General features: G+C 43.7%; 1 protein-coding gene across 3 annotated transcripts in view; it reads right to left on the bottom strand.

Annotated features, from left to right (window-relative positions):
* Positions 1–12303, bottom strand: part of LOC117146000 — a 31059-nt gene that overhangs the window by 4794 nt on the left and 13962 nt on the right. Inside the window, exons 1-10 of one of the 3 annotated variants that reach the window (XM_033311919.1) lie at positions 11974–12253; positions 10976–11038; positions 2841–3082; positions 1576–2130; positions 1366–1444; positions 1204–1307; positions 1006–1143; positions 715–939; positions 280–486; positions 12–222 (exon numbers count right to left, since the gene is read on the bottom strand). In XM_033311919.1, the coding sequence (XP_033167810.1) occupies positions 12–222; positions 280–486; positions 715–939; positions 1006–1143; positions 1204–1307; positions 1366–1444; positions 1576–2130; positions 2841–3082; positions 10976–10983 (1769 nt within the window). In that variant the 5' untranslated portion in view covers positions 10984–11038; positions 11974–12253. Of the gene's footprint in view, positions 1–11; positions 223–279; positions 487–714; positions 940–1005; positions 1144–1203; positions 1308–1365; positions 1445–1575; positions 2131–2840; positions 3083–4190; positions 5189–10975; positions 11039–11973; positions 12254–12303 lie in introns of those variants that run through there. The other 2 variants (XM_033311918.1, XM_033311917.1) reach the window with 2 other exon arrangements.

Below are 12303 nucleotides of genomic sequence, written 5' to 3'. Positions count from 1 at the left end.
TTATTTCGTACCGTCTCAGTGTCTTTTGAAACTTGGTGGTTACCGAGAACAACTGCTTAATGGTAGTCTTCTTTTTGGGATTACGACGTTGGGCGCTAGCGGGATCCAGAGTCAGCTCGGATACGTCGGCGGGTCTTGCCAACCGCACGGCGGTAAATAGATTGTCCAGGATTCGGTGACGGCCCACGAATCGGTCCTCTCGATTGTCTAAATCCCGCCAAGCTGCACAAGAGACTTCAGTTAAAAACGGTGCCTATTTAAATATTGAATTAAACTCACTTGAGGGCACTACACTAGCCGGCACGGAGGTTCGATAGTTTCCCCATCCCTTCACATTGCCGCACGCGGCTCGCAGGAAGTAGCGACGACCCTGGGTGAGGCCCGATATGTGACACTGGGCACCCATCGTGCCATGGAAGCTGATCCATTCCAGTAGCTCACTCTCGCCCACAACGTTGTTGAAATCCGCGCGGGTCGACCATTGTACTGTAAAAATATAATATAATTGGATATTAATTGGATATTTAAGCTTTTAAAACATTTGTGGAGGGTTTTAAGTTGTTGATGCCTTTCTGGTACAATGGCTCCGCTGGTAAAATCAGACAGACAACGCGAATCAAATCCAGAACCACATTCTAACCGCAACATGGCGGCCCAACCACAATCACAAGTCCCATTCCACTGCCTTTGCCACTTGACATTCCTGCGGCTTACCTTTGAATTTCGTGCCGATGGCCCCCTCGAAGGGCTCTAGGATTTGGACGCTGATGGAATTGTCGCCAGTGACGTCGACGACCACGGAGGCGGGTGCATCTGGCGGCCTGGCCTGGTCCCAACCGAGCTGCAAGCGCCGCAGTCCCTTAACACGGCGCTCCCAGATGCCTATCTGTTTCTCCACCTCGCTGCCCGTGCAGCCAGTTACCGATGCACTGGAATTGCCTGCAGGGAACGACGAGTTTAGATTCTGATTAAGTGCACTCTCCAATTGACTCGACGAGCACTCACCAATTATGATGCTCGAGATGGAGGGACGCGATGCAAACACCGGCGGACAGAGGCCCTCCGGTCCACTTAGATCGTGAATTCTCGACTCGGCGTCCTTGAGCAAGCCGTTCAGTTTGGTGCCAATGGTGTCCACAGAAACTGCGGATTGAGATTGATCGATGAAAAGAACAGTCGACAGACAAATCAAAAGCCACTTACACTGAGAGCCCTCCACAGCGCCATGCTGAAGCAGCATCCTGGTCATGGAGCGATTATTGCTTAACACCGCCAAGTCCAGAGCAGATAGTCCATCGTTATTGATGCTGCGAAGGATTGTGTATATCAGTATGTCCTTTTCGAGTTGGAAGGATCTAAGCTCACCTGTTTACATCTACGTCGGTGGACTCTAGAATAGTGCGCGCCTTCTCCAGGTGACCATGCTCCACCGCCGAGAAGAGAGCTATGAATGAAAACAAAACAAGTGAGTAGTCTGCGGAACCCATTTCCCAAACTTAACAATAAGCTTAGTAAGACTAGAATCGGTGGCGATGCGTGCCATGTACATAAGTGGATATGTTTATTGGGTCATACCATGCAGATGCAGATTGTTCTGCGTCAGTTTGTCCAGCTGGGCCTGGGCCAACTTCAGCTGTTTCTTGGACATTTTGCTGGCCCGCGGATGAGGTGTGTTTCCCGGGATCTTACTGCGCAGCTGTACCGGCTGCCTGTGCACCGAAAGTTGACCATTCGCCGAGGCATTCTCATCCCCCAGCGGTGGTGAGTCCAATTCCGATGAGCCCGTCTCATCGTGATCATCCCGCAGCTTGGCATTTTTCGGCTGCGAGTGCCGCGAAATGCACAGTTGCGATTGGGAATTCGATTGGGAATCGGTTCGCGAATGTGGCAGTAGGAATTCCATTTCCTTGAGATCCTGTGAGTGGCAGGAGATGGCTGTCCGTATCTTGGCTACTGCCGCATGCTGCGTCAACTGCTCCGACCAGCGACTGGTGGACAGCAATGGAGCCGGATAGTAGGTGGGATAGTTGTCCTGGTTGTTGTTGTTGCCGCCACTGGGATTAACCACCTTCTCCCGCAGCCTGACACTATCGATGTCACCGTCACGTTTATCTTGCGGCAATATGTTGTCTGTGCGAGTATCGTGATTTGTGTTGAATACAAATAAAGAAGGGAAATCAAATTAAATGCAAAAATGAAAATCAAATAAAGGATATATGTAAATAAAACGCAGATGTGTGTGTGTGTGCATATATTTACAATGGCAAATGACCAGGAGCACCACGTTGTGTGTGTGAGTGGAAATGTAATTTAATTACAGTAATTGTCGTTTCTGCTTGCGATTAATTAAATATTAAACATTAATGCCGTTCATCCATTCCCATTCATAGCCGCTATTATTTTCTATGCAATTGGGAATGCCGTTGCCTATGACCAAAGCCAATTAAATTAATTATGCACAAACCGTTGTGGATGCAAGCCATGTGTGTGTGTGTATGTGTGTGTGTTTGTTTTAGAGCATGTGTATTGTTGCAACGTGTTATATGCGTTCTCCGTGAAGCAGCCAACCCACCTGGACCCGAATTAACGAACCCACCCACCCGGGCAGTCGGTGAACCCAACGAACCAGCCAACCACCCACCAATTTTCATTCAATTGACTTTAATTCGCTGCCATAGCCCAGCAGATCCATGAATTGTTGTGTGAGCAAGCATTTACGATGATATGAAGTGGCTCAGTTTTTTAATTACCCCTCATGGGGGTCTTCTTCTTCTCTATATGCATATATATATATATATATATACGGGTTAAGGGCAGCCAGAGAATTACCGATCTCTTACCATCGATGGCATAGTGGCTGTGCCGACGCTGCTGTTGCGCCGCTGCTGGCGACGATGATGGTGACGATGATGATGTGGAGGTGGCCCGATGCGGGGACACTTTCAATTGACAGAACCTGGTCAGCTCGTTGAGCGTGTGAAACGATTTCTGGCGAACGAAGACCGCCGGAGAACGCAGACAGCTGCTCATCGGGAGCTTTTGCGGCATATTGGGAAGTTTAGTGCTATCGCTGTGGTAGCATCTGCAAGAGCACACAACATTAACGACCCGATTTGGTCATGGATTAGGCCAGGTTTATACTGTCTTTGCATGTGTGCAGCCTGCTTTATGTACAATACACATGCATGTGTATCTACATATGTACGTATGTATTTATGCACACTCGTGAAATGAATATTCATCCTCCTAGTCTCGAATCTCCCACCAGTTTTACGGGTTTCGCCGATGGTTGGTTGTAAACAAATGGAATGCATGGCAAAGACATATGCAAACGAGTTACGAAGAAAAATCGCTTTGTGATGTAATGATAAAGCACGGAAATATCTGCCTTGGGAAACCCTACCCTTGAAATAGACCCACAGCTGCCATTCGATTCATATGACACAGACCATTTGGCATGGGTCATTGACCCACTTGCAGGGCATAAAAGTCTCCAATTCAAACGTGATTGATGGGCAATAAAAGAGTTTGGCAAAACGCAAACAAAGCCATCGAAACATAACTGGGATAAACACAAACTTCCACTGATTCACTGTTTTAGTCGTTTCTAAAGCTATCACCAAATGAGAGTTTTATTGGCAAGAAGAAAATGCACGCCGAACGTTTTCTTTCTGCTCGTATAAAATGCATTTTTAAGTGATGCATACAAGCTTCTTTTATAAAGCTTTTCAAGAATAGTTGAATAACAATCTTTGTTTGCTCTCTGTTTTTCCAGGTAATAACTTCCTTGTCACCATTTCATTTTTTTGATAGGATTTAAGGGGGCACCTACAAAAATTCAGGTAGAAAATTGGCTTCGATAAAAAAGTAAACATTCCTTTGAATACGCGTTCTGTTGATTTGTTTTCTAAGAAGATTTGATTCACTCGAGCAGAAATGTTTTCATAGCTAAATGACATTTTATTTTCGTCATGAAGGTATTTCATCTACACATTTTTTAATTGGCTGTACCAAATGAAGCTGACTTTGAACTGAATCAAACGTAGTGACTCTCAAGCAAAACAATCTCAATCACAACACTTTCAAATTCACTTTTAGATTCATAAACCACTTTTGCATCGGTTACAATATGCAATCACACTACTGCGATCCTTAAAGGATTTAAACTGAAGGTCTTAAAGGACACCTACGGCTGTTCAGGTAGGGCATCGGCTTCCGAATTGTCGCCGTGCGCAAGCGCGTCGTTCCATAGATGCCCTGCTGGGCATGTCGAGTGATATCCGCCAGCACGGCACTGGATTCCTCGCCACTGAAGGTCTTCTCCAGATCCGAGTCGAGTGTGGCTTTCGGCGCGAGTTCTGTTTGTCGGCAGTAGCTCTCGGGGATCTGGAGCAACTTGCAGGCCTTTCGAGGCAGCTTCGCACCCACTGGCAAGGACGACATGAGCCTTTCAATGCCCAGTTCATCGTGGTCAAAGGAATCTGAGTTCATTGCTCTTTTCAGCGGCACAAATTCGTTCCTGCCCTTCACTTTGGTGGTCAGAACAGCCACTGCATCCAGATCGCCCAGCATGCGTAGTGCCTTGGTCGCCTTGCTTTTGTCCAAGGTAGCCGATCCTCTCGAGCTGCGATTGCGCATGTGCAGCTGGGTACGCAGCTTAAAGGGAGACTGCATTGACAGGGCGGGACTGTGCAGCTTGTTTTTTAGCCGCCGTAGAGAGGAACGGACCGAGTGAGAGCGCCGCAAGGCGGGCAGCGAGTCCTCGCTCTCATTGTCCTTCTGCGGGGTAACTGCCGCCGCCGCCTCCTGCTGATCCTTGAACTTGGCATACGAACTGAGAGCCTTGCGACGCTCCATTGGTCACAGCAAAGTTTGCACTCTACTTTTTGTTTTGGTTTTTTACTACAACCTATCTTTTGTATTAGTTTTCACTGGGAGGCATATCCTCCGTTTGGCAAGGTTTTCCGCTTTTCGATCGATTGGGTTTTTATGCCAGGATTTTCCGTTGTGCGCGTCGCGTGGTTCAAACTCAAACTGAGAGCAGCCAGGAGACGTGATTCAGAATTCAAAATTACAGCCAGCAGGCTCTCTGGATCACAGGCTCTCTCTCTGGTCCTGTTTACCCCTCACGATCTCTCGCCATACAGTTGAGGTCAGTAAAATAGCACTCAGATGTGACTTCCCACATGTAAGCCCCAAAAACCCCAACAGTTTTAGTACTTGGCTAACATAAACATCGTGTAAACAGTATGTTTATACTCTAATCATAAACCAACGCTAATGCTATGATAACAATATTCCATACTATACAATTCAACTTGGCTAACTTAAACATTTGTGATGATTTGTGAACTGATATGAGCAACTATTTTCTTGAAAAAATATTATGGCAGATTAGATAAGCATAATTGATCAACTAATTAAATTGACTCACGTTTAGTGTGCCATAATAGATTTGCAAAATTTACCCAAAGCAACTCCTATTATACTACCCTCAGCTGTATTTTAAAGTACTTCCCATAGAGAGGGTCGCTGTGCTCTCTTTCTCTCGCTCTCGCTACCTACCCTCCAAATGTTGTTTTCAGGAAATATCAATCTACTTGATCCCTGTTTACCGGGCTTCGCGCTTTTGGTTTAATTTTAGACAGGGTCCGCATTTACATACATACAAACATACTCGTACCTAACCATACCTGCCTTTCATCAACTCGCCTAAGCTGTCGCGGTTCCCGAAAATCCTTAGGATGCTTTTGTTCTCCTTCCGCCACGCTGAGCGGGTGTTGTAAAATCAATTATCGGGTATTTCGAGCGTCGTGAAGCAAGAACAAATCAGCTGTGGTCCTTGGAGGACATGAAATGCATCGCTGTCGTCGAGTCCTGGCCCTGATTTATCGATGTCTGTCTGCACCCACAGCAATATATACATATGTGTAGGTGTTGTCTTGTCGCCCCGAGCAATGAAGACAAATGGAATAAATGAAATTTACGTCGCGTCTAGGAGTCGTCGAAAGTCAGTCCTTGATTAGCCTCACAAAATGGAAAACTAATTGGAAGAACCAAATCGAATACGAAATCATACGAGTCTTCGAGTATGTGCCCCCAATCGAAACGAAACTGGTTTCATTTTTCAAATTGCTTCCATTTACGAGTATATTCGTGTGTGTGTTTCGGTTTGAATCCCATTTGTTTGCTAATTTTAGACAACAATGTCCCCATGCACGCTGGTTTTTGGTCCACCTGTCAACAGCCCCTTAGTTCCTCGGAAATTGAAATGCCGGGAGCTAGTGTGCGTCTCGGATATCATCTATTAATATTTAAACGCTTGGCGAGGTCAGTGACGAAGGGCGTTTTTGTGGTGACTCAGGTCAGCCAGCCTCTGACTTAGATTCGAATTGAAGCTCTGATTTGGTAAACATTTCTACATTTCTGATTCATCACATAATTAAATAGTAATACCATTGGTATTTGTTACCAAAAATGTATTCACCAATTAAATTCGTGCTATTATTCTTTAAATATTCGTATGGCCAAATTAAGTAACTTTTTGTGCAATCTTATAAGTGGGTTGCGGACTTGTTAAGACAGACATTCTCCGATTATTTTCTTTGTTTCTTAAGCACACACTAATATTTAAAAGATAATATGTTATTATCTGCAAAATGTATATATTTTTCCTACCCTTATTAAGTAATTTGCAGTTTCAAAATGTGTATAAGGCTGTATTTACAGTAGAATCCAAATTATGAATCACAGATTCTATAGTGCTTTCGCAATAGAAATTCCAGCTCTTAAACAAAAGCGGATTAGCTTGGAGCTATAAGCTGGAGTTGATAACATTGGAGAGTTAGCTTTGCTAACTCCTGCCCCCTCAAATCAAACTAAACAGTCAATTGGGGGTGTGCAATAAATAAAATTTGCTGACCCATAAACTTGAGCAAAAAAACCGAGAGTGACACTAACGAAAAAATGCTGGAGATGGAACTGGAAGCGGAGACTTGATGCCCTGGGCACTCGGTTTTGCAATTGCAGGATAATAAAATTTATGAAGCTACGCCGCACAAAATTGCCCAACATAAATCACGGCGAACGTTCTCGACGACAGCTACGCTGGCATGGGGATCCAATGATGCGGGAGGACGGGATGGAGGTCATCGAATGGGCCACCCAAATCCTCTCGGGTAGACAAAACAACATAATCCACTTAATGGAGACGACAAGGGAGTACCGATAATGGCAGAGGAGTCGTCTCTCCTTTCTGGAAAACCCCGTAAATTATGCAGAATTTATCTAACATTCTGTGCTGTCATAATTGTCAAATCTACCACACATTTAGCAAACTTACGAGGGGCAGACAAGTTGCCAACCAGCCAAGCAGCCAAGCGAGTGAGCAGCCCAGCATTTTCGACTTAATTTAAATAAATTTGCCGCTTCCTCAATAAAAGCAGCTTTGAGTACACTGGATGTGCCTCGGTCCGGAGTCTCGAGTTGGAAATGAGGAAAAGGCCAGTGGAGGCGGGGGGCAGACGCAAGGCGCAAACAAAAAGCATATTTTATATGACTCTGATTTCGAGTGCAAATCGCATAATGAGGAGTTCAGCGGAAACGCTAATTGAATTTAAGTAACCATGCCCCATCCCTCCAAGGCATTTCTGCGGGATAAATTGTGGAAAAGTGGAGCTTTCAACTTGACCTTTGTCTCTGCAATCAGCAAGCGCATTTAATTCTATTGGTTTACTGTGCCAAATCACGAAACTAATGTATTCATATTAATCAGATATGCAAATTGGACCCTCGTCGCTATCACAGTGACCAAATGGAAGAAAGAAACCCACTCCCGTGGCCCAAAAAGTCCCAGCCAAAATGGCAATAAACGTTTCGACCGGGTCACTCGGACTCGCCCAACTTCCTGGCCCATTTTTTTCCCCGACCATCTTCCGCCTGATCCGCTGTGGAAACAAACACAAACCAATAAGCCAGAATTTAAAATTATGTAAATCCAGCGCGATTTGCACAAAGTTTTTGCCGTTGACTATATTTTTTTTTGTGTTTCTGTGGGATTTCTCTTTTTTTTTTACACGGGCGGGGTCAAGGCGCAAATCTGTCGTGCATAAAGGGATCTCGGTTTTTGCGTAGATTTTATTTTTTGGGTTTTTAGACTTTTGGCCTGCAAATTGAAAAGTTTATGCGGGATGTGGGTCTAGAGTTCAGGGGAGAAAGAGGGGGAGTGCACTATTAACATGGTCTAAATACGCACACAGCAAAAGTTTCAAAATCAACAAAGAAGTTTCAACTCACTAATTTTTCAAGCCCTTAAGTCAATTGTGGTTTTGCATCGTATTTATTTCAGCATGTTTTTTTCCAAAAAGCCACTCGTGCTTTGAAAATTTCATTTGGAGGCATCATGCTCGAATACTTGGCACAATTCCTTAGACGAGAAAATATTCGTGTCTCTTGTTTTCAGAAAATGGCATTTCTCTCCCGATTTTTGCGAGTTAATAAAGAGCCACTTTGTTCACGTTATTACATTTTCTAAGTGAAACCTCCTCGTAAAAATTGGTATTGCGTTTCCTACACGATTCGCAGAATGTTTCGCCTTGTTACAATTTTCTCAGGAGACGACCATGTTTAGCCTGTAAGAAAGCTCAATCGGCACATTTGGGTCACTCACTACCAATACAAGCGTGTGTGTGTGTGTGCCCCACTGCCTGTTCGTGTGACCTTTGCGGGCATTAAGTTCAAGGGTCGCACAAGTTTTCTCTGCGGCTGCCACAGAGCATTTGACATATGTGCCGCCCGTAGCCCATAGCCGTTCATTTGCATTCTCCTATGTGTATCTGAATATGTATCTGTATCTGTATCTACAAACTCGGTGTATCCGTCCGGTTGCCGTGTTCGGGGGATTCGGATTCGGAATCGGATTGGGATTGGTAGTGGTATTGGTGGGTCGCCGTGTGGAATCTACGTGCTCATTGCGTTCTTTGACAAACGTGACAAACGCAACTTCAATTCAGCCGTCGAAGATATGTAGGAAATCACAGCTATAACGACAACGACAACGGCAAGCATTCCATTTATATTGTTTGATATAAAAGTCTTTTGATTGATTTCGCTTTGCTTATCTGCTTTGTAAAGCGATTTCCATGGGAGAACACATGGAAACCGAATGGGAATAGCCATAGACATAGCTTTGGTAACCGGAGGATAACCTAAGGTCAGGCGGGTTAGGAACCAAGGGAGCTGGGGAAGTTGGGGGCCGACTGTAGACCATTATAGTGTTTCACTTTGCACGACTCGTTGGTCGCGCTGTTCGAAATTTGAAAATCGATGCGAAGGCCTTTAAAGAGTTGCTCCTATTACAGGCAGAGATTTAATAAATTAGCATTTCTGGGAACTTAATGAGTCAGGCGTGGGTGGTGGCGTTCTGGATTCGTTGCTAATGAAGGCATTGAATGGTAGTCGTTGGAAAAGACTGAGAATTGTCATACGACAGAGCACGCTTTTGTTTTCGAACTCCGGAGATACTACATATATAAAAAAGCGGTTCCTATTCAAATTTCGTTACCGCACAAGTCACGCTATTCCCCCATTTCGCTAAAAAGCGCTTCAAATCACACATTCTACCTTAATCATGGGGAACACACCTATGGGATTGGGGGCTCTCTACCTTATCTGCAGACATACTTATTGTACAATACACATCGACGACAACTGATATCTTTCGCTTGTTGTTCTGTTGCTTCCCTCCCAATGTTTATTTTTAAGCCATGAGCTGCGCAAGTTTTTGAGCTGCCAAAACCAGCAAATGCGATAACTATAAGATGGGCGGAAGAAGCGGTGGCGGGCTATAAGTAAACAAACTTAAAGAATGGCTAAAAGTTGCCAGCGATGTGCCACAGCAAATTTCACGTTGAATTCTTTTTAATCAAACATTTAAAACTTTTTAATAAGTGCACAACTCCCAATAAAATAGAATAGCGAAGGCAAACGCAAACATAAACTTTGGCCTGCGGGGTGCTCTTAAGTGCTTCGGGTCGGTACTCCTTTCCGACCCCAGCAAAATCCCCTTCTCAGGTGACTATGGATCACGGAACTTGGCTACACTGGAAGAAAGTGCAACCCTTCTTTTAGGTAATAAATAAATATACCAAAAAAATAATAATATAAATAAAATAATAAATAATAATAATAATATAAATAATATAAAAATAATCCCTTAAGAGATTATTTCCCCTATGATTATACCTTTTTTCAGTGCACACTAGAAGGTCTTATTTGTTCATGCTTTAAAGCCACTAACTTTCGCTGTACATTATTGTTTTTGTACTACTTTGCGGCTAAAAGGAAAACTCATACATTCGTCTCTTGAACTTTATGTGCGGAATCATTGGAGGGTTTACGGTTTTGTTTTGCTAAACGAACCAAGATAGAAACAATGGCTAAAAACAACCGTTGAAATATTAATGGTCAGCATGAACTTCGGCTTGAATTGGAAGCAAAGTGGGTGGAAAATGGGAAAATGGAACTTGGAACTTGGTGGCCTAGGAAAATTGCGTGCTGAGCCAAATTTGCAGCTGTCAGCGGCAGAAAGTGCAGTAAAGAAACCGCAAGGCATAACATGCACATTGGGAAAACGCAGTGGAAAATGAAAAACGTAGCTGACGAGATTTTTTTTTTTATAATGCCGGGTTTTTCCAACTAACAGATGAAACATTTTCCTTTTCAGACGCCCGACAACTTTGACTTTCCTGCGGTGTGAATAAACCTTGGTTAACAAAAGCCAAGACGACGCAAAAATGTTGCAATAGTTGAAGTTTTTCATGTCGTTGCATATTTTTCAACCCTCCCCTCCAACCCCTTCAACGATCACTCAAAAAACAACAACAAAGTAAGAGGCTGCCTTTGTGTAACAGTGTGTGTCTCTGGTTGGGTTGTGTGTGCATGTGTGCTAAAGGTGAAGTATGTGTGCGTTGCTTACCTGTTCATTGTGCGGGGAGCGTATTTAAAATTGCTGCACAAACCACTTTAATGAAAACGTCGACTGTGAAAACAACACAACAAATGAGACAACAACAAAGATCAGTCGGCTTGCAAAAAGCTTTTTGCAGTTGCAGTTCCTTGTGGCTGTGTGTGCGCGAGCGAGAGAGGAGCTTACACAGAGAGAAAACCATTCGGTTTATGTTTCAATACAACTTTGTAACTAATACAATTTTTCTTTAACAGCATATTTTTTGTATTATTTTGCTGTATAATTTACACTATTTTTTAATTAAATTTGTTGGTTAAGCATTATTGAATTTAGTTCACACCAATCGAGCTAATTTTCTTTATTAATTTTAAATTTTCATTGTGTTGATAATGATAAAATTGACAATAATCAAACTGTTTCGCAGTGTAAATAATTATGTTGCATTAAAGAGGGGGCGGCGTGCAGTGAAGAAGAAGACGCATCAGAAGGGAGACAGTTTGATAGACACGTGAGTAAATTGCTCTCGCCTGCTCTCCCGTTCCCTTTTCTCTTGTCGTCCCTCTCTGCCGCAAAAGCAAAAGTTCACTTTCGCTGCCCCCTCTCTATCTTTTTGCCTGAGCAATTGTTGTTGTGGCGGCTCCCACAAAGTTGGACATGCAATCCAATTACCGTTAGAGCCCAACTGTCTCCCAGCAAATTGCAGTTTTTACTGGCACGTAATATTTAATTAACATTGCTAATAAACACACACTACGAATTTCTCTTTGCCCCGCGGCTCTTTTTGTTTGTATTTTTTTAAACACTGTTTTGAGTTTAACGTTTCTTTTTTAACGAAAGCGACGCCTTTAGTTTTTTGACACTTCTTAAGCAGCACACTCACACAAAGACACTCTCTTTTTGTTGGCTCTCTCTTTTTAAGCAGGTAACACCAACAAGGTGATCTCTCTCTCGCAACACTCACACAGCGACACAGCAAACAGGTAGCGCCTATATGTACGTTCACTCACACACACGCAGGCGCAGCAAGCGAAGCAGAAACAAAACGCAAAGAGACGCGTTTTTTCATTTGCGCAATTTTTTAAATTCACAAGAAATCCGGGATCTTATTCAGCACTTTCAAACAAATAATAGATCATCCATCCATTGGATGTGGACTATAATCAAGGAATTCGCCAATTGGAGCGCTCGTTTTTTCAAAACAGTAACGAAACGAGGGGAAACTCTTATTCGCGTCGCCGACAAGCAGTGTGCTCTCCGCTCAAAAGACGATCGCCGACTGAGAAATAAGAAAAGCAAGTTGATTTTCAGTTGTTGCGCCTGCGATCGTGGGGAATAAT

Source organism: Drosophila mauritiana, chromosome 3R (genome assembly GCF_004382145.1).
Source record: "Drosophila mauritiana strain mau12 chromosome 3R, ASM438214v1, whole genome shotgun sequence".
Classification (NCBI taxonomy): Eukaryota; Metazoa; Arthropoda; class Insecta; order Diptera; family Drosophilidae; genus Drosophila; species Drosophila mauritiana.
This window is presented reverse-complemented; position numbering and strand designations above follow the sequence as displayed.